This window comes from Plectropomus leopardus, chromosome 1, assembly GCF_026936395.1.
Source record: "Plectropomus leopardus strain MGB_pleo_1.0 chromosome 1, ASM2693639v1, whole genome shotgun sequence".
Classification (NCBI taxonomy): domain Eukaryota; kingdom Metazoa; phylum Chordata; class Actinopteri; order Perciformes; family Serranidae; genus Plectropomus; species Plectropomus leopardus.
In genome coordinates, this window is record NC_142176.1 from 34,917,885 (window position 1) to 34,945,380 (window position 27,496).

At 40.0% G+C, this 27,496-nt stretch overlaps 1 protein-coding gene across 1 annotated transcript in view; it reads right to left on the minus strand.

Annotated features, from left to right (window-relative positions):
- Nucleotides 1-559: 559 nt before the first annotated feature.
- The window catches only part of LOC121941079 (collagen and calcium-binding EGF domain-containing protein 1-like), a 43,248-nt gene continuing 16,311 nt past the window's right edge, over nucleotides 560-27,496 (minus strand). The window contains exons 3-11 of the mRNA XM_042483802.2: nucleotides 10,594-10,646; nucleotides 8,949-9,083; nucleotides 8,509-8,646; nucleotides 7,606-7,739; nucleotides 7,221-7,335; nucleotides 6,421-6,560; nucleotides 5,869-5,904; nucleotides 5,257-5,292; nucleotides 560-4,078 (exon numbers count right to left, since the gene is read on the minus strand). Of these exons, the coding sequence (XP_042339736.1) occupies nucleotides 3,890-4,078; nucleotides 5,257-5,292; nucleotides 5,869-5,904; nucleotides 6,421-6,560; nucleotides 7,221-7,335; nucleotides 7,606-7,739; nucleotides 8,509-8,646; nucleotides 8,949-9,083; nucleotides 10,594-10,646 (976 nt within the window). The 3' untranslated portion in view covers nucleotides 560-3,889. The remainder of the gene's footprint in view (nucleotides 4,079-5,256; nucleotides 5,293-5,868; nucleotides 5,905-6,420; nucleotides 6,561-7,220; nucleotides 7,336-7,605; nucleotides 7,740-8,508; nucleotides 8,647-8,948; nucleotides 9,084-10,593; nucleotides 10,647-27,496) is intronic.

Below are 27,496 nucleotides of genomic sequence, written 5' to 3' on the forward strand. Positions count from 1 at the left end.
TGAAAGGCAACTAAAAACAGCACAAGAAAATTGATACAGGTTTAAAAATATATATATTATAAGCTGACAATTATGAATGATGATATACTGTGAGTTGTAAATGTAAGATAAATGAATGTTTTGTTGACTGAAATCAGGACAGTTTTTCTCCCATTTCTGCTTTAACTGCGATTGAGGTGACAGAGATATTGTCACAGTTGGTATTTGAACTTTTTGCTGCGAAGTGAACTCTGCTGACCTCATCTCTGCTGTCCCCTACAGGCTGTGTGGAAAGCCTCCAGTTGCATGACAAGTGGTGAAGGAAATGAGATAATCTCTTTCACTCTTTTGCCTTTCCCTCACTGACATGGTTCTTAAATTGTTTCATGTTGTTTTTCCTGACCCTGGTTGCCCTGACAACGACTGTACTGTGAGCAGTGACCGCACGGCAGGAGGCGGAGCTGTTAGGTGAGAAGCCTGTCAAGTCTCTCACACACACACACACACACACACACAAACACACTGGTATAGGTATGAGGATAAACATAAACCAATATTAAAAATACACACACAATCAATATTCTGTACTCATCTATAAACATTTATTTGTACATAGACACACACACACACAGCTCTGCTACACACTCACTCCCTTTCTCTCTCACACAAACAAAAGCACAACAGAATTTACTGAGATTTGCTCCTCAGGATCAAAACATCAAACACAGCAAAAGGCCAGACAGGGTGAACTCTCGCACAGCAGATCAAACACTGCAGCGTGTTATTTTTCAACCTTCTCTTCGTCGGTGGGTACGAGTCCAGACAGGCCCCCTCTAACAGCCTGTGGTCTATAATCATCCCTCCAGCTGTTTATACCCCGGCATTTGACCTCTCACCTCTGATACCTACTCCTTTCATAATGACAGTCAGTCACGCTACAGTTCAACAGTGCTGAGGATAATGAGCAGGGGCATGTGCCTCGCACATAAATTCTAGCATGATTTACTCCTTTTACATAACTTACGTGTTTGGGAAACAATTAATATTTCTGGATGGTTATTATGAACTGTTTGTAATGCTGTCAAAGCCGTGAGCTGTCTCACCTGGCTGGTGATTTAGTGATTCAGTGGTGTGGCCTAACTTTCAGGAGGATTATCTGTCACTTAGCACCCTCTGCTGGTGGAGAGACTTGAATTCAGGTAGCAGGTGCAGAGCAAAATGCATTTAGTAGCAGAAATAAAGAAGTTGGAGAAAATTGTGGGATTTGAAATGCTGAATCTCTTAGATTTTTTTTACTTGCTAATGGCATTAATGGTTTAATGCTTTGACCAAATAAAAATTCCCTCAATCAAGACATTAGAGCCCCAGCTAATCTACTTGAGCTGTCCACTGTAATAACAGATATGCATTGTGCATGTGAGCAGTGCTGTAGCCTATAGCAAGAGACTGTCTGTGAGAATGCACTTAACTGTGCTCTCATGGACATATACACATACAGGCTGCTGCAGATCCTAAATGAAGGTTCCTGAATCGATATACCTGTCTTTTGAACAGCTGCAAAGAATCACTTCAATCACTGTTTTATAGTGGTGAACTGAACTGCATTTCCAACAGATTTTTTAGGGCTATCACATCACACTGTATAAAACATAACAGTCAAATGGGATAAAAACATCATATCACCTAGTGGTAATTATGAGTAAGAGAGACATTTCTGAAGGTTATATGCATATCTCCAGCTTAGTTTAATTAACTGTAGTGTGGTCACTGAAGTGTCAACAAGCTGGTGCCCAGATGACTGTAAAACCACTGTACTGGGCACTTACAGGTAAAGTGCGAGATTTTGCAGTTAGTTAATTGATCTTCTCATCTCTGCTAGAGAATGAAAACTTTTCAACATATTGTATCTTATTTGTTTAATCTACACAAAAACATTCAGAGGAGTCACTAGTTGACAGACTCTGTTTCAGTTGGATAGAATCAGGCTAGCGAGAAGCTCCAGTTTATTCAACAGACAAAGGCTTACATATATTGTTAATATGACACTACCTCCTGCAGGTGGTTAGCTAAGCGTAACATAGCGTAAAGACTTGAAACAGCTAGTCTGGCTCTGTCCAAAAGAAAACAAAAATCTGTGTACCAGCCCCTCTAAAGCTAATTGCATTTTTGGCTATCTCTTGTGTCAACCTGCAACCCCGTATCAACAATAAATGTTGTCATAAGTTTCTGCAAGCCATGGATATATTAAATTTGTACATTTCATATATTATACATTTCATATGTTTATATTAGGGTATTGCTGTGGTTAACATGTGGTGGGGCTTAGGCAAGAAAAAAAAATTGTAAAGGCCTATGTCACTTTAGAAAGGTTGATATGATACGTATGAAACTTGCAAAATGTAACATACCCGTGGTTTGCAGAAACGTACAATGCCAACATTTGACTCTGGCCAAAGGGCTGTGTTTGTTTAATCTGCAAAAACCCGAGTCTACCTTGTTAACTGTTGTTTTCAGTCTATAAGTTAAGCTTTACTAACCGGCAGCTAGTGGTAGCTTCTTTTTTTAATGGACTGACATGAGTGGTATATTCTCATCTTACACTCTGCAAGACAGCAATTCCTCATATTCACTCAAAATGCCAAACTGTATCTTTAATTGGTTAATTTATGGTTATTTATTTTACTGTTTTTATTTCAAATACTGAACTGCATGACACAATATGCACTCACCTTTGCCATGCTTCACCAGAGCACATGTACTTTAATTTGACAAACCATTCAATAAAAAATAAAAAAAAATATTAAACAGATGTAGATTAGGACAAACAATTATCGAGCAGTGAGTTAGCCCATGTTGACAGCTGCTTCACAGTAAAAACCTCTTAAGCAGCCGTCCTTCTTTATGTCTCTTTGGTCAACTCCCAAGTAAGAGTATGAGTTTATGTGACTCTGAAACATCTATTTATTGAGAACATGTTCACAGTCAACTTGCCTGACAACACATGGGTTATAACAGTCATCATAAAAAGTGATTCTCTGCCTCTCTATACCTTTCAATGTAAAGTTCAGATTGTTTACAACCGCTGAGTGTAATATTTTATGCTGCGTGTTATTTCCAAGGAGCACAAAAAAGCAGCTTCCATTTATTTAAAATTTACTTCCAAAACATGTCTTACAAATTTAACATCTCTGGAAAATACCTGATAAACAAGTTTGTTTTTTTGTGTATCATACTTGAACTGAAGTTGTTTGATTTAATAGTTTGGAAAATACACCAGACATGACTGCTTTTTTGTCCAAACAGTACAGAATTGGCATTGTAATACTCATGAATATTGTGAATTTTCGTGAAGATGCCTCAGAGTAGAGAAGAGCTGCAGAGCTTAGACTTGAGGTCTGGATACTGCAGGCAGGTGCAGGGGAGGCTCACAATGCGGGTCTTTGGGTCTTTGTACCAACGCCCTGCAGGCAATCTGTCAGTGGCAGCAGAGCTTCCATGGGCAGACTCAGGAACGGGAAGAGATGTAGACGATAAAGTTCCTCGTTTGAAGTGGTTGAGCTCAGAGGCACAGCTTAGAGACTCAGACATAAAGGCACACGATGCATCATTCTCACTCTATGTCCTGCACACATATCCCTCGCTCAAGCCACAGCACATGAAAAGGCAGCCAGACTCCGCTTGCTGCGGTTAGAAGAGTCCAATTTTCAGTCCTTGTATCTCTCTGTTTTACTGTCTGTGGCAGTGTCCAGAGTGTAATCAAGGCTCCTTGTCCAGTTTCTCCCAGCTGTGTGGTTTGGGATTATTCACATTGTACCACCAGTGTCCTTTATCAATGAAGAAACAAGAAGTCAAGTTTGGTGTTTGTCTGGCTGAGTTTGAGTGGCTGTAGCTGTGTGCGGGATGTCAGAGGTCAGGTACTCAGCAGGAGGTCTCCTTGTCCAGAGCCCCACTCGACAAAATCCATTTCCCCGCTGGAATGAGGAGGACTGTCCAGAGAGATGCCTCGCCGCTCCCCAAACACCTTCTCCTGCAGTTCAATTATGTCATTACGGATGTCGGCCATCATTAGCAAAAGGAAATCGAAGGAGCCGGGTGGTCCCTGCAGACAGAGGAGAAAGTAAGAAATGGATTAGTATGCCCTGCTTGTCATTTTTCACCGGGTTTCCTTTTGGGAGGCATGAGGCCCAACAGTCCTTTTTCACAGCAGACATCATGTTATGTCAAAATTGATTAAAAACACCTGTATTCTATTAATTCTGAATGCTGGCTCACCGGTATGGCTCACTGGGACACTTGATGGAACAGAATCAGTGTTTATTAAATTTGATTTAGCTGTGCTTTTCCTGCCAGACACAAGTTTAAAACTACATTGTAGTGAGATGAAAGCTCTTAATCTAGGAAAGAAAAGCTGGCCAACATGGCAGCAAAGAATAAAAGTTGCATTAAAATGCAATCATTAAAACAAAGTTAGATTACAGATACATCATGCAAATTGCAATGGGTGAAGAGGTGGTGTGCTCTCCCCCACCTCCCCACCCTGCAGAGAGTGATACAGCACACCTGTAATTAATCTGCTCATCAGGATCATTGGGTAAATAAGGACTGAAGAAGCTAAACATCGGTGCTTGTGGGCCACGACGTGGCTACTGTGTGCCAGATTGAAGACCAAAGAAACTAGTTGTAGTGCACATTTGGAGGGCGGAGGGTTAACTCTTGTGTGTTTAGTTATCTAGTCAAGTATTTGAAAATTTAGTGTTACTTTCTTTGATTCGTAAAGAAAGTAATTTGTTATATTTTTAAGAGCTTATTTTTGTACACCTTTATCACCTTTTTTTAAACATAATCACAACCATTGTTTATATAGCCATTTCATCTTGCCTTTTTTTAGAAAAAAAAAAAAAATATTACCCACTTTATAATAAACATTTTTAAATGTCTCCGCAAAAGAAAACAAAACATGCAGGTATACATTTTCATTTACATGTGTCATTATAGAATAAGGGCATCATGTATAGATATGGGAGCCAAGTTAAGGTTCAGTTAGCAATGCTGGGCGAGCGACAACCTTGGATTTATAATCAGTCCAAACCACCAACTTCTGCATTTGATGACCTGAGAATGACACTAAACAATCAGCTATACTTCTCCTGAACTACATACTGCACCTTCAAAGACTAATCATGTGGGAAATGTTACTGGGGCATTTTAGAAGCACAACGAGAAGATTAACACAGTGGCTTTAAAAAATATGAATTTACTAATTTAAAATGGACTCACAGGTGGACCTCTGGGACCTGGTGCTCCTCTGTCACCCTGTAGATGAGAAACAGCGCAAATTGAACCAATCCAAATACACACAACTTTTAAAAACTGCAAGTAATTAGATTTTTGAACTTGATGGCCATTTGAATTTGGGCCTGAATGTTACCCAGTCAACAAGGCAATAATGCAGCTTTAATGGACTCCATTCACAGAGTGATAGGGGTCTAAGACAACAGTGTAGCTCCCAGGGCCGGCTCTTGGCATAGGCGATATAGGCGGTCGCATAGGGCGCCATCTGCTGGAGGGGCGCCGCCACGCCGCCAGTCCCCCTTGGCCTCGAGGGAAAATAATAATAAAATAATAATTTTCTATGCCCACTGGCGCCCTCACTTAGTGTTTTCTGTCTAGAAAATATATATATATATTAACATTACAAATAAATAAACAGTGACATGTTCCTAAATTATGTGTGAGCACGTGATGTGTCATTATTGGGTGCAAAGGTGCGGGTTAGGGTTAGGGCGCCTAGGGCACCAAATTGGGTAGAGCTGGCCCTGGTAGCTCCACATATGCATACACAGACACATGTCAAGGCATGAGTTCATACAATAAAAATGTAATAATGACCTTTAGTCCATCTCTTCCTGTAGCACCAGGGGGTCCCTGTATAAACGATAAGACACATGAATGAAAAGGTTTATCAAACTAATAAAAGAAGGCAGCAGATTTTTAGCTGCAGCGGCACTTTTCATCCCAAGTCTGTCTGAAATTAGAATTTACACTGTAGGAGCTCTAAAGCTAAATCTCAGATAATTTGCTACCAGATTTGGCAGTTAGGGTTAGGGTTAGGGTTAGGGTTAGATCAGAGGTTTAACATAAAAAAACTAAAATCCCACCACATGGTTTTAAATGAACACTAGTTGGTAACTGAGGATGATGGCAGGCTGCTGCTCGTGCGCACGATCACTTCCCACTAGATAGATACTTGATTGTTTACATCCAACCAGTGGCACCACATCTGTATTTGTCTGAACTGCTGACACGTTGGATCACTGGACACTCTGAGGATATGACCTCTGTCTTGAGACACTACTGGGATGTCCTTAAGTAAAGGATCCCATGGGAAATAAACTGAAAACTAAACATGATAACAGCATCATGAAATGTTTTTTTTCTTACCACTGGCCCCCTGCGACCTCTTTTCATGTGCTTCAGGTCAGGCTCTGGACCCATGGGTCCCATGTCTCCCCGAGGACCCCGAGGGCCAGGAGGGCCTCTGTCACCAGGGTCCCCTCTCTTCCCTGGTTCTCCTGGGTGCCCTGGTGAGGACAGATGGATACAGCAATAAAGAGAAACATTTTAAATTGACAAAGTGCTGTATAAAGGAAATGGAGCATATCTTTCTACTGAGCTCCTCAACGGATCATTTAAAACCCTGCTCTTCACTTTACTTGTACCTCAATTTTTACTGACCTAATCTGATATACATCGTTTTCATTTTTTGTACATTTATTATTATGAGAAGAGCATTTTCATTTATCCAATTCTTTTTCAGCGCACCTCTTTAACTCTGAACTTTGCAATAGAAATGCCTACATTGGTATTTTTGCTTATTGTGATGTATTTTAATGGAGTACCTTCAAATGCTCTCTAAAGTCTGTACAACCTACCTACAAGGTATTATTTAAGTCATTAAACCATTATAACTGATAAAAGTATTTAGATGGTGTCAAAAAAATTATCGTATGATTTCATGAAATAAAATGACAGAGCATATTGGCAATAAATAAATTCTTTTTAAAGGGTTAAGAGATCAACATTATTTTGAGGTCCCTTTTTGTCCATTTACTCTCGATATTTACATTTAAAGCATCCTCTACATCTGCCTCTTTACCCTATTACTTTTTTTGGTATTCAAACAACTATAAGCAACATTGTAATTTTTGCAGTTTCTAACCTTCCAGTTATGTCTATATTACCTGGGACCCCGGGAGCTCCTGGAGGGCCAGGTAGACCAGGAAGACAAGAACTATCAGGACTTTTTCCTGCCCTCCCCAGATGTGGCTTATCACTGCTGTTGGCCAGGCTGGGTACCTACAGACACAGACAGAAAAGACTGAGTAGGATTAAGAGGAGAATGCAATGTAAGGTGTGTAGTTCCCCAAATTTTGATGTATGTCACCCTTAAATCTGAATGTATTGCCCAGTCTTGTACATGTTGAACATGCTGAAACATTGGCTGCAAAAAATTAAGTAACCAAATATTACCAAGTGATGACAACTGTTCTTGATTATTGTTCAGAATTAATACTTTATTTGGTTGAGTTTAAAGTGGACTAAAAGCCTCTTAAATAAACATGTTACCTGGTTGGGTGACTGTGTGTTGCCCAGCCTCAGTTTTAGTTGCAGCAGACTGTTTTTCATGTTCATAAAATCTTGACAGGTGAACGAGCAGGTACCAGCACTCATCAGGGTGTCTGACTTCCCCGATGAACTCACTGCGAGAAAAAGACATATATTACATTTTTTTCTAAAACACATCTTCAGCATAGCTGACCACACTGGGAATCAAACCCAAACATCCCTATTACTGGTGTCACAATGTACTGATCAAAACAGAATCATATCCCATTCAAATGCAATTAAAGTAAATTTCAAGAATGTAAAATAGTAAAATACTTACTGTAAAAATTCTAAAGCAACCACCATCTTAAGATCATCACTATCATTACCTATTGTTAAACTGAACAAATAATTAATGAACCCTAGTACTAATGCACTGACCCCCACTGGGGGGTGCTAAAGCTTCACAAAGTGTTATGGAGACTTCTTGATTTTAAGGGGTGTACTAAAACTGAAATATATGTATACAATAGGTTGACATCTCAGCATTTCATTATTTTCTGTAAAGAAAACTAAACAAATTTGTTATTTTTAAAGTTTAGATTATTATTAAAGGTATAAACTTTTTAAGGGCATAAGGGCATGGTGAAGACTTAGACATAAGTTATATTAGCCTTCACTCTTTGTCCTGCATTACAAAAAACAAAAAATTCAAAACAAACCAAAGAGCTTACTGAACACTGGATTGGTGTCAGGGAACAGAAAACATTTATTCTTTTTTTTTTTTTTTTTTTAAAGCCGACTGAATATTAGATTGTAAAAACTACTGAGAAAAACAAAACAAAACATGATGTGGGCAGAAAATGTATAAAAGTTCCTAAAATATCAAAGGCTGTAAAGCTAAATTGTAACATATAAACTCACAGTTGTGTACAGGAATACAGGAGCGCTGGTCCGGTGCGAGTATATAGCCACTGCGACAGCGACACAGGAAGCTGCCAACTGTGTTCACACACTCATGGTCACACATGCTGCTGCCTGGGTGCTCACACTCATCAATGTCTGCATATGTGTGTGTGTGTGTATGTGTGTTGGGGGGAGGAAAAAAAAATATCACAAATGAAATAACATTATTTTAAACAATCTCAAAAACAGGGAGGAGCTGTTTTTCCAGTTAGAAATCCAAAAAGTAACTTCCAGCATTTTACAGCTGTTTAAAGAAGCATTAAGAAGGTTATTTGTTTGAAGAACCTCTTTTAATATGCATGTGGGTCAGTGTTTGCTTAAAATGTACAAAAAAACAACCTCCCATTACAGAGATGAAAGTGTAAAGTATTAAACTCATGAGAAGGGAGTGAACTGACCCAGACAGTAAGGAGACTTGTGGTTGCGGTGTCTCTCTCGGTCAAAGCGATAGCCGGGGTAACATGTGCAGACAACTCGTCCAAAGTTATCAGTACACTGCTGCTCGCAGGGCGATGCCGCACACACATCTACACCTACAGAGAAGTAGGAGGAGAGTACACAGACTGAGCGAGTAATTTTGGGCATCAAAACCAACATTACTGGAATCATGCAGGAGAGCTATCAGTCTTTATCACCACATCCCTACATTCATAAAGTTCCACATCCACCACTAGGAGCTGACCAGTACATCTTTCACAGTCAGCACACAGACAGCTCTGTGAAATATCACAGCCAGAAAAATAATAACGTGTAAATAATAACATGAATGAAGGCTTGGCTCACGGTCAATGGGATCCTTAAATAGAATGGAGCCATTGTTAATGTTATAAGTAACAACTGTGCACACAGTGAAAAAGCTGTGTCCAATATCACTTCCATGTTGCTTCATTAGCTACTCCCTACTGTATTAACATTAAGTACATTACTCTAAGCAGTAAATTTTTGCATCTATAAATGAAACCCAATGCATTGTGGGATTATAAGCAGAAATTAGTCTACACCCATGGACACTAACTTTTGAGGGTACTATAGTGTGTATGTTTCACACAGAAAATTGGGTCTGCTGTGAAAAAAGCCTGATTTAATCACCAAACTCACAGGAACGGCTTTTACCTGCTTCCAGGACTTTTTTGCCTTAAAGGTCCAGCGTATAGGATTTAGTGGCAACTAGCAGTGAGGTTTGCATAAGATAACTATGGTGGCCTACAGGAAATGGACATAAAAATGTCTCTTACTACAGCATGGTAGACTCCACTGAAGAGGACCCGTTCCAGATGTAGATATAAACAGCACACTTCATTTTTTTATATTTAAAAAATATGAGATAATTACTGATGCCTTTTCACCATTATTATATTGTGCTCTGTGGCAGTTTTCATTTCATTTCAGTAACTCCATGGAACATGGAACAGTTCAGAACTTTTAATACTAAATTGTTGATAGATCATATGACAATTATGTACTGTATTATGTATTGTATGTCTATGTGCATAATACAAAATATGAGTCTTAGGGCACATCCATCTTTAAGAGGCTGTTGTGTTCATGGAGGAACAGTGTTCTCTAGTGGACGATGTGAATCACTGTTATTCTGTGGAAGCACTCTACAGTATTTTGTGTATTGACGCTATTTAATAAACATGTTTGTCAATACTATTCACAAGTAGTGTGATCATTATTATGTAAGTCCAATTTTCACAATTATCTTTTTGTATGTATAATGACAACGAAATGTGTCAGTCCTCTGTGCCAATCCTGTGGGCACTTTCCTTTTTGGTTGGCTCTAATGTGCAAGTTATCTGAAACGACCCCTTAAATATAATCACTCCAAAATGACAAAAGTCAAACATAATATGTGCATTAAAATATCTGGGCTTCTTTGGAGGAGGTGCACATAGAAGAATTTGGTCTCCATCAGGCTTGCAGCCTGTTTTGATCTAGAAACTGCTGTAGTGTAGAAATGATATCAGATTTGGAGAATGTGAATCAGGTGTGGGAGTTCATGTGCTAATTTTAGAGAGTGTGTAGCTATGGTTTACCTACTTTCAGGTATGCAGTGGCCCATCACAAACCTGAATCCATCACAGCATTTCCTCCTGAAAAAAAAAGAAAAAAAAGAAAAAAATCTGAGGTTTACAATTCTACAAACATTTTCTGTTCAATGATACATATGAATACATGTGGAAGCATTGCTGCAGATGCTGATTCTGATTTGGCTTATTTCTCCTTTTGCTCCCTAACCGGCACTTGAACCGTGACCAAATACACAAGTAAAAACTATTACTGAAACTCACGTTTTTGAGTCCTTTACAGCCTCTGCTCTTGTGATGTAAGCTCGTAACGGTTCAGCAGATGCAGTAATTTGGAAATACAACATTGTGCAATGAATATTGGGAAACAATGTCTTCCCCAATTGATTTATGGTGTTTGGCAATGACACTCATCCAGCCATCCCGCAACAATCCACCACATGTTACAGACATTACAGTTGGAAAAACAGAGAGGAAATGGCTCAGAGACTGTGTAGCCACGCAACAAATATCACAGACACACACACACACACACATACACATATACACATACACATATAGATGCTTGAGGAAAAAGGGGGAAGAATGTACGAATCCTGTCCTACAAACTGCATGCTGTTACCAGAGGAAAGCTAGCGTGCTGCCTCATTCATGGCCCCCTCAAGACAACAAGTTGCTTTTATTCTCCTCCAGCCTCCATGCAGTGTAACCCTAAATCACTCTGAGATCCCTCCCTCCTCCTCCTGAATGAAAAATAACCTATAAAACGGCGAGGCCGGCCTAAACTGATGAGATCCAGATGAGAGCAGCTTTAATCTGCAGCTTGTAGCTGAGAGTGCTGAGAGGGATGGATAAGTCCGGGCATGGAGCTGAGGTGGAGACAGGAGAATGAACACTGAGACGTCACTTGTTCAGTCAGTCAATCAGTCAATGAATCCATCAATCAGTCATTTCAGTTGGGATAATGCATTGCAGATGCAAGTCTGCCCTAAAAGCCACAGAAAGAGTATCGGTTATCAGCCGTGACAGATCCACATGAAATTAAGTTTCTTTTATTTTAATTGTATTAGTGTCACAGCAATGTCCGGCCTCATGTTATCGTACATAAGAACGCTGCCAATGACATGTCATTACACTTTTGCTGAATCATCTTAAGCAACCAAAATCAATTTCATGGCAGTCCAAATATAAATTTGTTTTAGAGTATTTGTAGTACAACTGATAATTATTGCTAAATCCAGTATTGATCAGAAGTTAGCGCAAGCAATATTTAGATATAAAACAGACTCTGTTCTCTCCAGTTTAGCAACATTGTCTACACTGTTAGACTGTTATTAATATCTTTAATTGATTGGTTAGTGAGGGATGTGTGTTAGTCCAACAAGTACCAAAACAGTGGACTTTTTTTATATTACAGATTTAAAAACAGTTTAAAAGAGGAGATGCATTCAACAATCTGTGCAGATGAGTTAACAAGAGTCTTCAGCCATGTCAGCTGCTCGGTGAGGCTGTACTCACGTGCAGCAGTTCTTTGAGCTGAATGCTATCTGTGTGATGCATGTGTGAGACTGTGCGTGAGAACTTTGCTCTTTGACGCCTTCATTGCAGGACAACAGAAAAAATAGCCTTAAGCTGCCTCTCATCTCCTTTGTTTCGCTCTGGATTTACAGCATTACACTTGGCTGTCACCTTAAAGCTCCATGTGTGTGGGATTTCGGGGGATATACTGGCAGAAATGCAATGTAATATAACAAGTATGTTTTCTTTAGTGTATAATCACCCAAAAAAAGTTGTGAGTGCGAGTGTTTTTGTGTATGAATGAGCTGTTTATATTGAATCTACATTGGGAGCATTGGGTCCTCATGTATGGAGATATGTTGCACCACCATTTCTACAGTGGGTCAGAACATACAAACTAGACTCCGGCTCTAGATATTACCCTTTGCATTTTTACATTTTCGCATGGGCCCCCATCTATGGTGGCCCATGGAAAAACACAGACTTTTTTAACGTAAAACTGCTTTATTCAGTATTTTACCGGTTTAAATCACCAGGTCTATATGTTTTGGCGAAGAAGAAACCTCCGCGGTCAATTAAAACCTCCCATACGTCTGGAGTTGTCAGAGAAATAAAGTGAGGACATATTAGCAGGTGTTAGGCTTAAGACCCATCTTTGACATGCCAAACAGCATCAGACAGACACTGATTTGTAATGTGAAACCGCTTTATTCAGTGTTTTTACTGATTTAAACTAAGGATCAGTATGTCTTGGAGAGGAGGAGACCTCTGTGGATAATTCTGCTTCTGGTACAAACCTCCTGAATGTCTGGATCTTAAATTATGAGAAAAAAAAGGTGAGCCCACGTTAGCAGGTGCTGGGCCAGCAGCCCGTCTCAGACATGCCAGACTGTGTTGGAGAAACACTGATTTGTAATGTTAGACTGCTTTAATCAGTGTTTTTACCGGTTTTAATCACTGGGTGCGTTTGTTTTGGAGAGGAAGAAACGTCTGGATACTTCCCGAACACGCATACACATCTTTGTATAGTACCTGAAACCCTAATGTCAATGATAAAGCATAAATTTTGCACATTAAAACAAGCCAAAACAGAACAACTGAGAGCTCTCACAAGAATACATACAGAGAAACAGGAAAGATAAAGACATGACAGCCAGAGACAGAATAAGGATAGTAGCAAATAGCAGAAAAACAAATCCGTATCAAAGATCCACAGTGCAGTGAAAGCCAAGTGATCTCACTACAACACGCTACACATGCACATACATGGACAGGCCGTCTGTCAGTCAGAAATGCAGCAGCCTCAGCAGCTCTCCCCTGGGTGTTAGTGATGGACAGGACGGGGGGGACGGGGCCTCTGGACAAGCAGAGGAGGGTGGGGGAGAGTTGACCCGTGTGTTTTTGTTTTGGGATGTGAAAGTATGTTGGTCAGAGCGGCAACATGCCCGGTCAACATGATACGGCCTCTAAAACAGAGCATTACCCTCACTGGAATCTGACTTGTCAGTGTGTGTGTGTGTGTGTGTGTGTGAGGGCCGGGATACCATCCAGTAATTGGGTACAGCCTTTTAGTGTCAGTCAGGGTTTATTAGTGAGAGCGATCCATGACACAAGCAAGCTCCCTCTCGTCCTCTCTCCTTCTTCATGTCCTCTCTGTGCACTTTACTTCACTCGCGCTACATCAAGTCTGTGATTTGAAACATGTCGATTTATATTCAGGTCCTTCTATCAGCCCCTTGTTTCACAGAGCGCTCCATTGGTTCACCAGTTGTTGACATAATCTTTGTCTCTCTCTCGTCTCCTCAGACTGACATGTTGTTGGCCTCATGCTGCCCTCTGTCCATGAAACCTGATGAGGTGTCTGCCTTTTCCATCTTTATTTCATTCAGAGGAATATTTTTCTGTCTTCTCAAGACTTGCTGAAGCCAGGAGGATTCCTTTCACAGCCACTTTTAAACTATAACACCGAACAGGACCATCTGTGTGACACACGTTTCTCTGTAGGGCCTACAGGTTTGCATTTTCAAAACTCTTAACACAGTTTTCTCTATAAACATGTGGCTCCAAAATGCACTGACACAGCTGAAACAGTTGATACACATCTCGCCTCACACCTCCATTGTCTTCAGTGTAAACACAGCAAAGACATATGGGTGGCAGCAGTGTGCCAGGATGCACAGCAATGTGCAAGCAAAGGCAGAGAAGAAGATGACTGGTAGAAAATAAACATGGATCCAAACAATACAGGATTCAAACAAAGAAAAATCAGCCCTGCAAATGTTTCCGTGGTCTCAAGGATACACATGATAGGTTTTTATGAGAAACGCTGACTGTAAACATAACATTTGTTTGCTTACAAGAAAACTGTACAGGGTAACATTAAGCTTTAGTTTACATGAATTCGTTTCTGCATAAAATTAATTCTGTCTAATTATTTAACTTTGAGGTTGGGGAACTCTGTGTAAAGTAGTTTGGCTGCATGAGGGACTGAGCACTGTAATAATTGCGTATGTTATGGCGGTGTCTTTGCTGATGTTACAAAAATGAGGAGTGCCGGTAAAATGAACCTGCATACAATTTCAGTTTATTATATTTTTTGACTTAATATGTTTAAGATTCAGAATACAACCTTACTGGCTATGGGGTCCATATCGTAGCAACATTATTTACAAGGGAGACTGTATCCCGATCTGTACATAAGTACTCAAAATTGTGAACGTGAATCTCTGTATTTATATTTGTACATTTCCAATGCTGGAATAAAATCATGAGAGTTTTAAGGTGTAATGTGGTCATAAAATTCACTCTGAGCTGTCTGAAGTCAGTTATTGTAAGTTTTTCGCCGTGGCTCACAAAAATACGTAACAAATCAGGTAGACAGTAAACATGGAGGGAACTCTGGGGAGATGCAAGAACTTGTATAAGTTTCAGTTGACTGGAAAAAGACGAGAAAGAGATGGAGTTGTGAAGTGAACTCGAGTCTGCATTTATAATGTTTATCTGATCTACCGACTGGCACTTATTTTAATGAGAAATCTTAATTTTTGAAACGGTTCACCTCTCATTCCCACAGTCACCTCCCACTAAAAAAGCACAGCTAATCATTAGAAGCTGGTGGGGACTTGTTGTGACAAAATCCAAAATATAAAGTAAGTTTAAAAATTCACAAGAATACTGTCAACATATGATGCTGTTTAAATTGAGTTTTTATTGTTATTTTGTGGACATGTAAATTTGAACATCATATTTCTTACAGGAAGTTTGGTGCGATAGTTTCATTTTTGGGAAATGATCTCAAAAATGGGGGCATTTGGAATGGAATACTAATCCTTTCTACTTTAGACTTTAAGACTGATTTTAGTTGCCTTTATTGGTTGTTTTGTCTTTGTTTCACTTTTTTTGCTTATTGTGAGAAGATTGTGTTTTTCGGTTTTGTGGTTTCAAGTTTACTGTGTTTTTTTACCCTCCTGTGTTCCTGTGCTGCTTTTCCCTCATTTACCCATAAACACACCTGCCCCTGTTAGTCCTTCCCTGCTCCTCAGTTTTTCCCAGCCAATCAGCTCCCTGCCTGTTAATCTGCTTTATCACCTCATTCTCCACACCTTAGCTTCTCCGCCCTTTTTCTCCACCTGCACTTCATCCCCTCGTCAGACTAGTTTGTATTTAAGTCCTGGTTTTCAGTTCAGTCTTTGTTGGGATCTTGATTTGTTTGCGTGATTTTGGGTTTCCTGTGTTGCTGCTCTGAATTGCAATGAAAAGTTAGTCGTTTGAGTTCTGGTTGTCTGCTGTGTCCTGCATTTGGTTCCACCTGCTCTAAATTGCGTGACACTTTAGTCTTTTCAAAGTTCTTTCAAAGTCTCCTTATGTATGGCAGCCTCAGGTGTTCTTAGTGAAAATGTGCAAAAATATCTAAATATAAGATATGAAAGCATGCACAGCCTCAAACATTCGAAGGCTGTAACTCAGGCAGAACTGAACTTCTCTCCTGAAGACTTTTCCCTCATCAATAGAAGGCCTTTTACATTTGTTTGTGTGGCACGTTTCAGCCTTTTACATATGTTCACATATCATGCATATTTAGAGATTTGTGTGCACACAGAGTGAGATGTAGTTTCACAAATGTTTACACACATTTGCAAATAATATCTCTAGAATATTGGCTCTATACTGATCCATTACAAGTGACACAGTTTATATTGTGTAATAAAATGAAAACAGTCTGACATTGTGAAATAAACAAGAAATCAACTTAAGTATACAACCACAGAATTGTTGCAGTGTTTGTGGATTTCGAGTGAGTGTGAGTGGTGAATTGATCAATTTATAACAGCTATTGTAACAAATCAAAAGCCTTGTACGTAACAACAGATATGATAGGATGTGTATATCAGTTGTTTAATTGTCGTCAGCTGATGTAAGGTTATTTATTGGTTGACATGCAGTATTTACTCTTCTAGCTTTGTAAGCCCTCATTAAAATTCATATATGTCATAATTAGTACCAATTTGCAAATGTTTCACAGCTGATTAGCTCTTCATTAAGAAAACATGGATGATAGAAAGGTTTGGAGAGGATTTGGACAGCCGCTCTTGGCTTCCGCCTGCAAACTGTCAGTGTGGAAATCATAACTGTGACTGCTGGCTGCTGTTGTTGACAGCTTGTGTACCCAGAGTGTGATAAGTAACAATAAACAAAGAACTGAAAATAGACTGGACATTATATAGCACATAAAGATCCATTAAAACACGCCTTAATTCACTCTGCTGCAAGTTAAAATGGAATGATGACCTTACATTTGTATGCCTCTGCTTACAGAGGGAAGTCTTTCAAGCTGCAGTTACAGTTTACATCCATGCTTTACACACATCTTCAACCCGGCAGTAAAGAAGATTTATGCAATCAGCACAGTCTCAGTGTGGACGCCCAAGATTAGTGTCACTAATTCAAAATCCACCAAGATGTCTCCCCTTCGCCTGCTGAATTATGACATTGAGTAATGGCCAGAAAAGTGTTTTTGCAGTGGCATTTAACGTTATGGATATTAAATGTCATCACTTCAACATTTTTTTATATTAGACATTTGTGGGAATTTTTTTTTTTTACTAAGATTATTTTTCTGGGCTTTTTTCTTTCGCCTTTGTTTTGTCAGGTGTTTGACAGGTGTAGCATGAAAGCAAAGGAGAGAGGGGTTGACATGCAGGAAGACATGCATGCATGGATGCTGCAGCAAGGACATGAGCTGTGTTTGAAACTGTCCCCTCAGTCACTCACTCACTATTCACTATGTAGTGTGTATTAAATAGTGCACTATATAGGGAATAACCAAATGAGATTTCGGACATTATGTTGGAATTTCTTTCCCCTGGAAATACACGACCGCATTGCATTGTGGTACACGTGGGTTGAATGTAGTCTACATCGTATGTATGCTCAAATTTGCTGTGCTTTGTGGGCATTTTATAGTGCACTCTATAGTGGATGAAATTAACAGCAGAGAATTCGGACACCACTACAAATTGGCGAACACACTATATAGTGCACTATATCCGCGATAGGGGACACAGCTACAGACTTTGTTCATGCGGTCCACCAGGCAAGCTACTGGATGCCCCTCTTTCATTAAATTCTACTCAGTTCATTCTTGGCTCCAAGTGGACATTTGTGCCAAACTGAAAGAAGTCCCCAAAAGGTGTTCTTTAGATATTGCGCTCACAAGAATGAGAAAAACGAGGACACAGTGACCTTGACCTTTTATCATCAAAATAAAATCAGTTCATCATTGACTCCATGTGGACGTTTGTGCCAAATTGCAATAAATTCCCTCAAAGTGTTGTCGCATTTATAGAATGGGATGAATGGACAGACAACTGAAAAGCAGAATGTTTCCAGTCATGGCTATTTTCTGGTGCAGAGGCAAAAAAAAAAACATTAGCCACTCTGAACAGGCCTCTGAAATGTGTCTTGAAAATGGTGGATGATGTCTACATGCAACCTCCAGTATGCAGTCACTACTCCACATTGAGTCTGCATGCCACACTGACCTAAAGCATCCTAAACTCCATTCCTGTCCAGCCTTCTCTTTGGCCACTCCCTATGTGTTGGTGCCTGACTGACCCAGCAGCTACCTGCCAGGCGAGGGGTGCGGGCAGGCCCACATACGACCCCAGTTCGCTATGGTAGTTGCTGCCAAAATCAGCACGGCAGCACTGGAAGAAACCCCGAGACAGGATCCAGAGGCAGGCCTGGGCCTGGATCACCTTACACTGAAGATTATGTACTTTAGCAAGGGGTCTACTTCCAGGGGGGGGGTGCTCACTGTTATGGTTTTCCATCCAGTGTCACTGTGATTTATTTGTGCATTCACAGGCAGGAATGGGCTGCAAAGACAGGATATTCATAATAACACGCCAAGAAATCCCTACTACCTCCCCAAGTCTTCCACCCAGACAGTGCAGGGGTCCTGAGAGCGGGGGCACAGTGTGATGCTTTCCTTAGATGGTGCTGCCACTATGCATTAAGGGCCTCACTCACATTACAGTGTCACTCTGCCAGTTTGTAGGTAGAGTTTGTACATGTGAGGGAGATTATAAGAGGCTTCACTACTGATATCCTTTGAAATAAATCACATCTCCTGTGTATCGCCTCAGACTGCAAAAATCTGGGATGATCTGAAAGGGCATGTTATGATGGTGGAGGAGGAAATAAGGGAGGAGGACATTGATAGGAGGAGGAGGAGGATGGTTAAAAGACAGGGATGAAGGTTGCTGTCAGCTTCAAGTTTCCCTCTTGGGACTCCGGTGGGAGGAACACAGGAAGTGGAGCTCAGTGGAGGTCAACGGCCTCTTGACACACCAGGACAGGAGACCGGCCATGTGTGCGTGCAAGTGTGTGTGTACGTCTTGTCAGTTTGATGGATGCTTCTTACTGATGTGGCTTATACGTGTTACAATTACAGCATGCTGTATTCATCAGCCATGCTGTAATTGATTTATTTGCTCAGCAACCCACATAGTCGCGAGCAGTTGAAAAACTTGGCTGGTCGCGGTGTGTGTGACGGCGTGATGATGGATTAGGCTGAAACACATTAACATGATGAGACCAACAATAAAACACATTTTTGGTGGGCTGCCATGTCTGTCTTTATATGTTCTTTTGGGACTCAGTATCGTTTATTTCTGATGTTCAGCTTCTTTGTTTAGGTCTTTTCCGTGTGTTGCTAATTTCCTTCTGTTGGCAAATTTTATGAGATTTTTTTATAAGGTGTTTTGTCTATAAGCCCCTTGTGTATTTTTTAAATCCCCAGTGAAAGCACATTTATACTACTTTATAAAAAGGCTAAACTAATTTGTCCACCCATGTGTCTCAAATATTTATATTCAAAATGTCCTTAACCCTTTAAAAACTTGTTCGACATAGGTTTTCATGCTGCTTTCAGACACCTCTCAAAAGCTCTTTAACCCTTCCAACCTTAGAAACTGGTTTTATTTCTTTCAAAAACACAGGGAAAACAGGTAAGGACCAACTTGGTAAGAAATGTCCTACAAATTGAAAGAAATTAGTAAAAGGTGATGAAGAAAAAGACTTGAAAATTACTTTCTTAAAGGGGCAAAAACTAAGTAAATATATCCAGAAAATATATTTATAATCATTATAATTATATATTTAAAGATATTTTACATCTTAATTTTCTGCACTTTTTTTTGGTCATTTTCTTGTTTGTTTTTGTTTTTTTGCTTATTTTTCAGATAATTTTCTTGTTACTTTTTTTTCTTGCTATTTTAAGGGCCTTGTTTTCTTAAGTTGATCTTTGCAGTCTCCCCATGTTTTGGAAAGAAATCAGACCAATTTGTTCAGGTTTCAGAGGGTTAACTTTATCTTGGAGTCTCCACAAACTAAACAAAACCAGCCTCTACGTCAATTTCCTCCTCAAGGTGTGAAGGTGTTGCAGGCAGCCGCATGTACAGCTCTTTCAGAATAGTGTATAACTGTGCGTGTGTGTATGTGTGTGTGTATGTATTCTTTTGAAACTCTTGTGAGTATACATATGTGAAGGTGTTAGTGTGGTGAGTGTGAGCACCTCCTCACTGTTTATTTGCTCTGCCAGCCCACTTCCAGGACCCAGGCCTCAGGGGACACATCAGAGCTCTGGCCTAACAGAGGAAGCTTTGACTGGGAGCACAGGAGGTCTGAACCACTTCCACCAGAATACAGGCTGACCTGCACTCCTCCTCTTCTCTGTTATGCCTCACCTCTCCCCACTCGCATCATCTTTCCATCGTTTCTCCTGCCATTCTCCCGTCTTGACCCCCTCCTTTAAAAACACCCTCTAACCTTTCACTGCTTGCTCTAATTTCTCCGCTGTCATCACTGCAGGATTAATCAAACGTTCATTTTTCATTTTTTTTTCATTCATCTCACAATAGCAGAACTATCATACAGGTCTAGACATGCACCTTGTAGCAAAGACACATGTAGAAATACCGTGTTTTCACAAACAGATGGTGAACAAGCAGGCGAATGGATACCTGACAGCAGACATTTCCTGATAGGTAGCAGACATCGCCCAAGGCAAAAAAAAAAAGAAGCTTTGACAGCTTTTAGGAGTGGAGGGAAGTTGAATACATTTCCACTGTATCACTGTATCAAACAACTGTGTTTGTCTCATATAGACACTGTTTATTTTTAAATAACCTATATGATGCAAAAAGCAGCTGGCCCCAAGGTATTTTTACATTATCTGTTCTGGCCCTCACTCAAAAAAGTCTGGACACCCCTGTCTTAAAGGGAGTTTAGTGCTGTTGCTACTTTTGACAAACAACACATTACCTATCTGTGTAGCACTTCCATGCAGCATTTCTGGCTACAGCATGGGTTGCCAAGTCCTGTTTTGTTATAGGTTCCTATACATCTGCATAATGCTAGCCTACCAAACCTGGCAACCTCATGAGATGACAATCCTATAGGGTGCTGCACACAGTCGCTTCCCCCAGTGGCTGTTCACCAAGAACAGTTAGTTACAGCACACAATTCTGTGTGTTAAGTGTTAAGTGTTAAGTGTTAAGTGTTAAGAGAGAACTTAAGTGGTATTTGTAACCCATTTTTCAATTTGAACACAGCTTTAAGCTAACCAAGATGTCCCAATTACCCAAAAATAATGAATCATCTGTGTAAGCAAAATCCTTAAGATATGATGAAGAGCGAGGAAAACAGGCTAAGTTGACTCATATAACTGTTAGGGTTATTTAAAGTGTTTGTGTGGGGCCAGACCCCTTTCTTCCTGTCTGTTCGTTGTTCCATGAAACACCAAACCTCAGATACCACAGACCAGATTTCCTGATGATGTAGAATGATGCAGAATCTTACCACCTCATTGTGACATTTTGTAAATTACCCAACATTCTCAACACATGATTCCTCACAAACCGCTGACCAGATTTAATGGCAAATGATTCCTTTTCACACTTTGTGCCAGATTTTCAAATTGGCTCATAACGACTATGGTTTGGTTTCTAAGTGCTCTGCCATTGAGAGACAGACATTTACGGGGCAACATTCTTTTTTTTTTACTGTTGCCTGATTTCTGCTTGTTCCAAGATGAATCATGATAGGATTTCATCATTGTGATGACCACGTTCAGAGCTGTCCCAGTGGTCTCGCTATGCTGGAATGTGACATCTCTGACCCTCTGAGCTGCTTTCCTGTGACAGACTGTGATCTGCTCTGTCCAAGTCTACAGGGGTATAGATGTCTGGTATCATACTGTACCTGACTGCAAAGAGAAGGTGGAAAACATGTGGGGAAGCACATGGCAAGAAAAGCATCCAGCTTTATTTACATGCAGACAATTGGTAGTGAAATGTTTAAAATGTTACCAAAAGTAAAACTTAAGTTAGGCTCAGCTCCATCATGACTGACATGGATCAAAGTCCTCATGACTCATCAAAAAACACTTCCACGTCATAATCCAACATTTTGCATTGATGGGTATTGATCTCACATGTCAGTAAAAACACATTTATGGACAAATATTGTATTGCTGGCATTTTAATGTATGTAACAGCTGTAATGTTTTAGGCCAAAAAGACTTTGATTTACTCACTGGCCCACTGATACCAGATGTTAATGCCTCCTGCCTGCATTGTGAATGCATCTGGGAAGCCGCAGGAAATATTGCGATACTTACCAGACCAATATGTTTCCATTATTATTCACTGTATCATTTTGGCATAAAAATACATGGATGGAAACCCAGCTGTGGACTGGTAGAATGTCTCACGTCAGTATATGTCATCTGATGTGTGTGACAGAGAGAGAAGCTGTCAAAAATAACACTTATTTTTACTTGGATGCTTGAATAAAACTTTTCTTATACCATACACAAATGCCAATAAAACACACTTTAGCTGAATGAGGGAAACAGTGACTAAAGTGTGATGGGTGAGCGTAAGATAAGGGTTAGTGAGAGCAGCTGAGCGGTAAGGTCAAGCTAACGACAGATTGCTCATAATGACGTGTCTGGATGAATTTTCATGCCAGACAGGAATGCTGTTTTTACCCTTTGAAACCTGGATTAATGCTGCGTGCAGATGCCTTTCACAGCCTATTTGACCCTTTGAAACCTGAGCAAACTGGTTCGATTTCTTTCGCAAACATGGGGGAAAAAGGCGATGACCAACTTGGCAAGGAAAGCCCAACAAAATGCTTTAAGTCAGTAAAAATTGTGAGAAAATTTGCTAAAAATTAGTTTAGATTTAGAATCAGATTACTCGAAAATTATCTTTTAAAAAATCTTAAAAATGTCCATCAAACTATATTAATAATAACAATAATTTTATATTTAAAATTATGTTACAGAAAAAAAAATAAAATGAAGTATCTTAAGTAAATACATATTTTACTTTTTTTAATTCTAACTTTATTTTTTGTGCTTTTCTGGTAATTCTATTGTAGCTCTTCTATTAACATTTTGCTAATTCTTGGTCATGGCTTGTGAAGTTGCTTGTTTCTTTTCCCCGTCTTAATTAAAGAAATCAAAACCATTTTGCGCAGATTTTAAAGGGTTAAAGGATGAGCTTTTTTTAAAAAAAAAAAAAATCCCACTGGAGACTGTAACTAAAGCTCAAAGTAATGCACTGATAAGACCAAGAGGGTCCGCTAAGTCTTCTAAATGGCCTTGATGTTGAAAAATCCCGGAGGTGTTGAGAGAGTGATGGCTGTCACTCCCCAGTTGTTACACTCCACACCTCCTTTATTCTCCGTTTTCAATTTTGCTACATGAAACAAAGCTCTGTGCTTACAGGAACATACACCCCGCTGGGCTTGCCAACTTCAAACAATGCTGCAACAATAATGTCATTCCAGTCTGTTATCAATTGGCCAGTGATTTGTTTTGTTGAGGTATTGACAGTGACAGCACCGCCATAAAGGGATAGAAAAGAGCTAATCTGGACCAGATTGTACACAAAACTCAAAGAAAAAAAAACGCCATTGTTCTTGTCTAGAGGGGTGTTCAGGTGCACACTAATCAGAAAAAGATGGAATATCATGACTGGAGTTTTTTGGGAGGTCCAACTCTGTTCTGCAGCTCTACGAAGACAATTAAACCTCCATTAAACACAGGAAGCGTAACTCAAAGGCATTATAAAAGTTCTCTCTGGGAGAAAAAATGAAGACAGAAGGCGGCGTTAAGTGCTTCTCAGTGAAATGAAACAGCAAAACTCAGAGCAGTAGTATAGCTTTGCTGAAAGAATCCCGACGTGTGAGAAAAATGAACAGGTTGCTGTTTCCCACAGCTTGGCATTTGTTGATCGCCATCCAAATTACACAGAGAGAAAATGCCAAAGGGAGAAAAGAGAGCGATAGTTTGAATAGGATGCCCCCGTGGACTTCTGGATGCAGTGCAAACAATCCGTAAGCGGATCATGTTCAGGCTGAATGTGTTGCCCTCATGTGCAAGCCGACTATTTGTTTCCACTTGACGAGAGATTTCAGCAAGTATTTTAACGTTTAGCTGAAGGCAAAAAATCAGTGTGTTAACGATGAGGAGTGAGCTGAAGACAGAGCTGTCAGAGCCTCACTAAAATCCTATGATAAACAGTAGACTGCTGCAAGAGGGAATTTAATCTCCAACACACACACACACAAATGTACATACCATATATGCACACACATGTTTACGGTTTATCAAATGTCCAATTCAGTAACACCACACATCCACATAGTCAGATTGAATCCAGCTCTTGTGCACATTTACAAGCCTGAAGGATGATCTCATTTGTGTGCACCTGTGCACAAAAATGCAGACAGACACAAACACATAAAAATATCAAATGTCTTGACATTCAATACAGACATCTTAACAACATACACATGCACAAACATTACATACTACTCATAAACATTATGTCCAAACACAAGAAGCATACACTGATGCAGGTATCTGCTCCTTGTTACCTGAAAACCAAAATCAAATCACCTCTTTCCATTCTTCAGTCAGGGATTTCCTGCTGTTTGACATAACTGGCTTTCACACCAAATTACACTGTTTACTGTTGGGCATTTTTGTATTGATCTTAATGCATTACTGTAGGACATGTGACTGGAGCTGCCAGTGAGGTATGGTGTATGAATCTCGTCGAAAGCAAGAGGAAACTGAATGGATGCACATTTTTAGTTTGAGTGAGAAAAACTAGACTGTCATACTCAGTAGGATGTTTTTTTCAGCGACAGCAGCAATGTAATAGCTTGTTTTATGGCTTGTAAGAGGGGGACCTCTGACTGAAAATCCCAGCAGGCCCTTAACGTTCAGCAATACAGCGTACAGTGTGAGACGAACAGCACCATACAGCACGCAGAGGGGAGAACATGTGGACACACACACACACGTCTGCTTCTCATCACAGACATAGGTGAATAGCACTTCAGTGATGTGATACATTCTCTTTCATTTCTAATTTCTCTCTGCATCTGCTTCTCAGACACACAGAGAGAAACAGACACATCCAGTTTGAAATCAGCTTCACTGACATAAATAATAGCTAACCAGTATCATAAAACACTTCAATACAACTGAACAAACGTAACACCAAAACTTCTTGTGAAAGCAAAAGACGGTATTTTGCTAAAGAACGTTTATCTTGATTTTGCATACAGGGCCCAAAAATACAGGGGAGCAGTGGTAACCTCGGCTTCCCAGGGTGCCTCACCAGATAAATTTAAATTATCTTACTTTTTGGTGCCACTGTTTTTTTTTTTTTTTTACATGTTTACAGTATTTAGGTTACTGGAATAAATAGTAGGCTAATTGTAAGGCAATAAACACAGTGCTGTCTATTCCTGCTTTGGCCATTCATGCATGGGGTGCACTAAGCATATGATAAATATTATAAGTTCTCAACATCTGAAGTTTGAAGTTTGTAATTGTCATTGGATAAAACCTAAATCCAGTCTGTTGAATAAAGGAACTTCGACAACATTCTCGAAACCTGTAGTTCTGTCATCTGACAATGATGAACCTTTAGGGAGTAGCCAATATATCAGGAGATCTTGTGTAGCCAGGGGATATCCATGCCAGGATTTCCTCTTCCGTACGCAGGTGGTTTCAGCTAATGAAGCTCAGCTTAAGTTCATTAATGAAGACTTTGTTTATGCTTCATTCATTCATAACTCCCACTGCCTCCTTCAATCAGCTGATTGTGGGCGTTCCCTCTCCTAGTTAACCAATCAAACTTCGCCATGATCTCATTGCATGCAGATGAATATTAAAAAAGCTAATTTAGAGCTAGATTGTTGTGAATTAGTGAACAAGGGACTGATTTCATATATAGCACGCCCCTTAACAGTATTAATGTCATTAGTAACACGTGGGTTTTCTACAATGACAAGTAAAAACAAAGAAATGCTGTATGGACATGTCAGTCTGTCAATGTCATTTTTAAAAAAATGTAACCTTACAATTGTTGTCATGTAGACATTTTGCACTGGGGCACTTTGATGAGCCATAGCAGGAAAGGCACAGGTGTGCATGATAATGTAATTGGAGTGTCTTCGGACACTGGCATTAAAACAAAACCAGGGAACTTGAACTGAACACTTCAACTGAGTGCAGCCATCATTAACGTTATCAGCAACACCCGCACTTCTCCTGCTGTGACGAGTCAAAGTGTCTGCTGTGAAAAAAGTCAGCCTTTACCAGGCCCGAAAAACAGTGTGTATATAATCAAAACTGATTCAGTCAAACACACACATAGTAAGTCCTTTCCTCCTCTCTCTCCCGTCTGTCTGAATATTGCTCTATATATCTCTCATGGTCAGTTCAGGTGCTGTAGGAGAGGGGAAATCCCTGCTCCTGTGCACTGTAGACATGTACAGTTAAACTGTACACATGGCAGCTAGTTAGACTAAAAAACACTGTTACACACGAGGAAAGATGTGTTTGTGTGTATTTGGGGCAGGTGCTCTGTATTTCGTGCGCTGGGACCAATTGACCAGGAAACATTCCAAATATACTTCTGCACTGATAAAATTACTGATGTTTCTGATACAAATAGGAGATAGAAGCCAGAAATACACACAAGGACGAGTGAATGTAAGTCAGTGAGTGAGAGGGAGAGAGAGGAAGTATGACCTGGAAAAGGGATAAAGAGATATGGAGAAAAAAAGAGGAGGATAGATGCGTGAGTGAGGATGAGAAAAAACAGAAAGTGAAAATAATGAATGCAAAAAGACAAAACTGAGAGAAAAGAATCTGTGGGGAATGCAATAGAAAGTGTAAAGTGGGTATTATATCAATATCTCCTGAGGAAAGCTGCACGTCTGATTCGCTGACAGTCGACTCTCAGTCAGAATCCCACCACATGTCCTCATCTAGGCAGGAAGCCACTTACAGCAGAGAGGGAAAAACACTCAGCAGCTTCCCTCCCTGCTCCGATTTCCCCTTCTTGCTCTTTTTAAAGACTTTTTTGCCGTTCTCCAGGCAAATCCCCCACAGAGGCGAGCGCTTGGCCTGCCAGGGTGCAACTTTATTTCGTTTGGATCAAACAAATACCTCTGCTTCCAAAGCCCCCCCCCCCAACTCTTACATTACTTTCATCTGTCTTACTTTACATCTGCCACCTTCTTGTGCTTTACCCTGCTGTTTATATCTTTTGCAGATTTGTTATTAAGTTTCTCACTACGCTGTTAGTTAGTGGCCTAGGAGCTGCCAACAAACTTTTAAAAATGGCGTAATGATCCTTGTTACCGTTAATCCATCAAAACAGAAAAAAAGGATCATTATACACAAAAATGCATCACATGGAATGATGTTAATTTCTCCAAAGCCTGACTGTTATGACCCAGCTCATTAGGGAAAAGGAAGCAACATAAATCCAGCTTTTTGGTAAAATTATTCATTTACG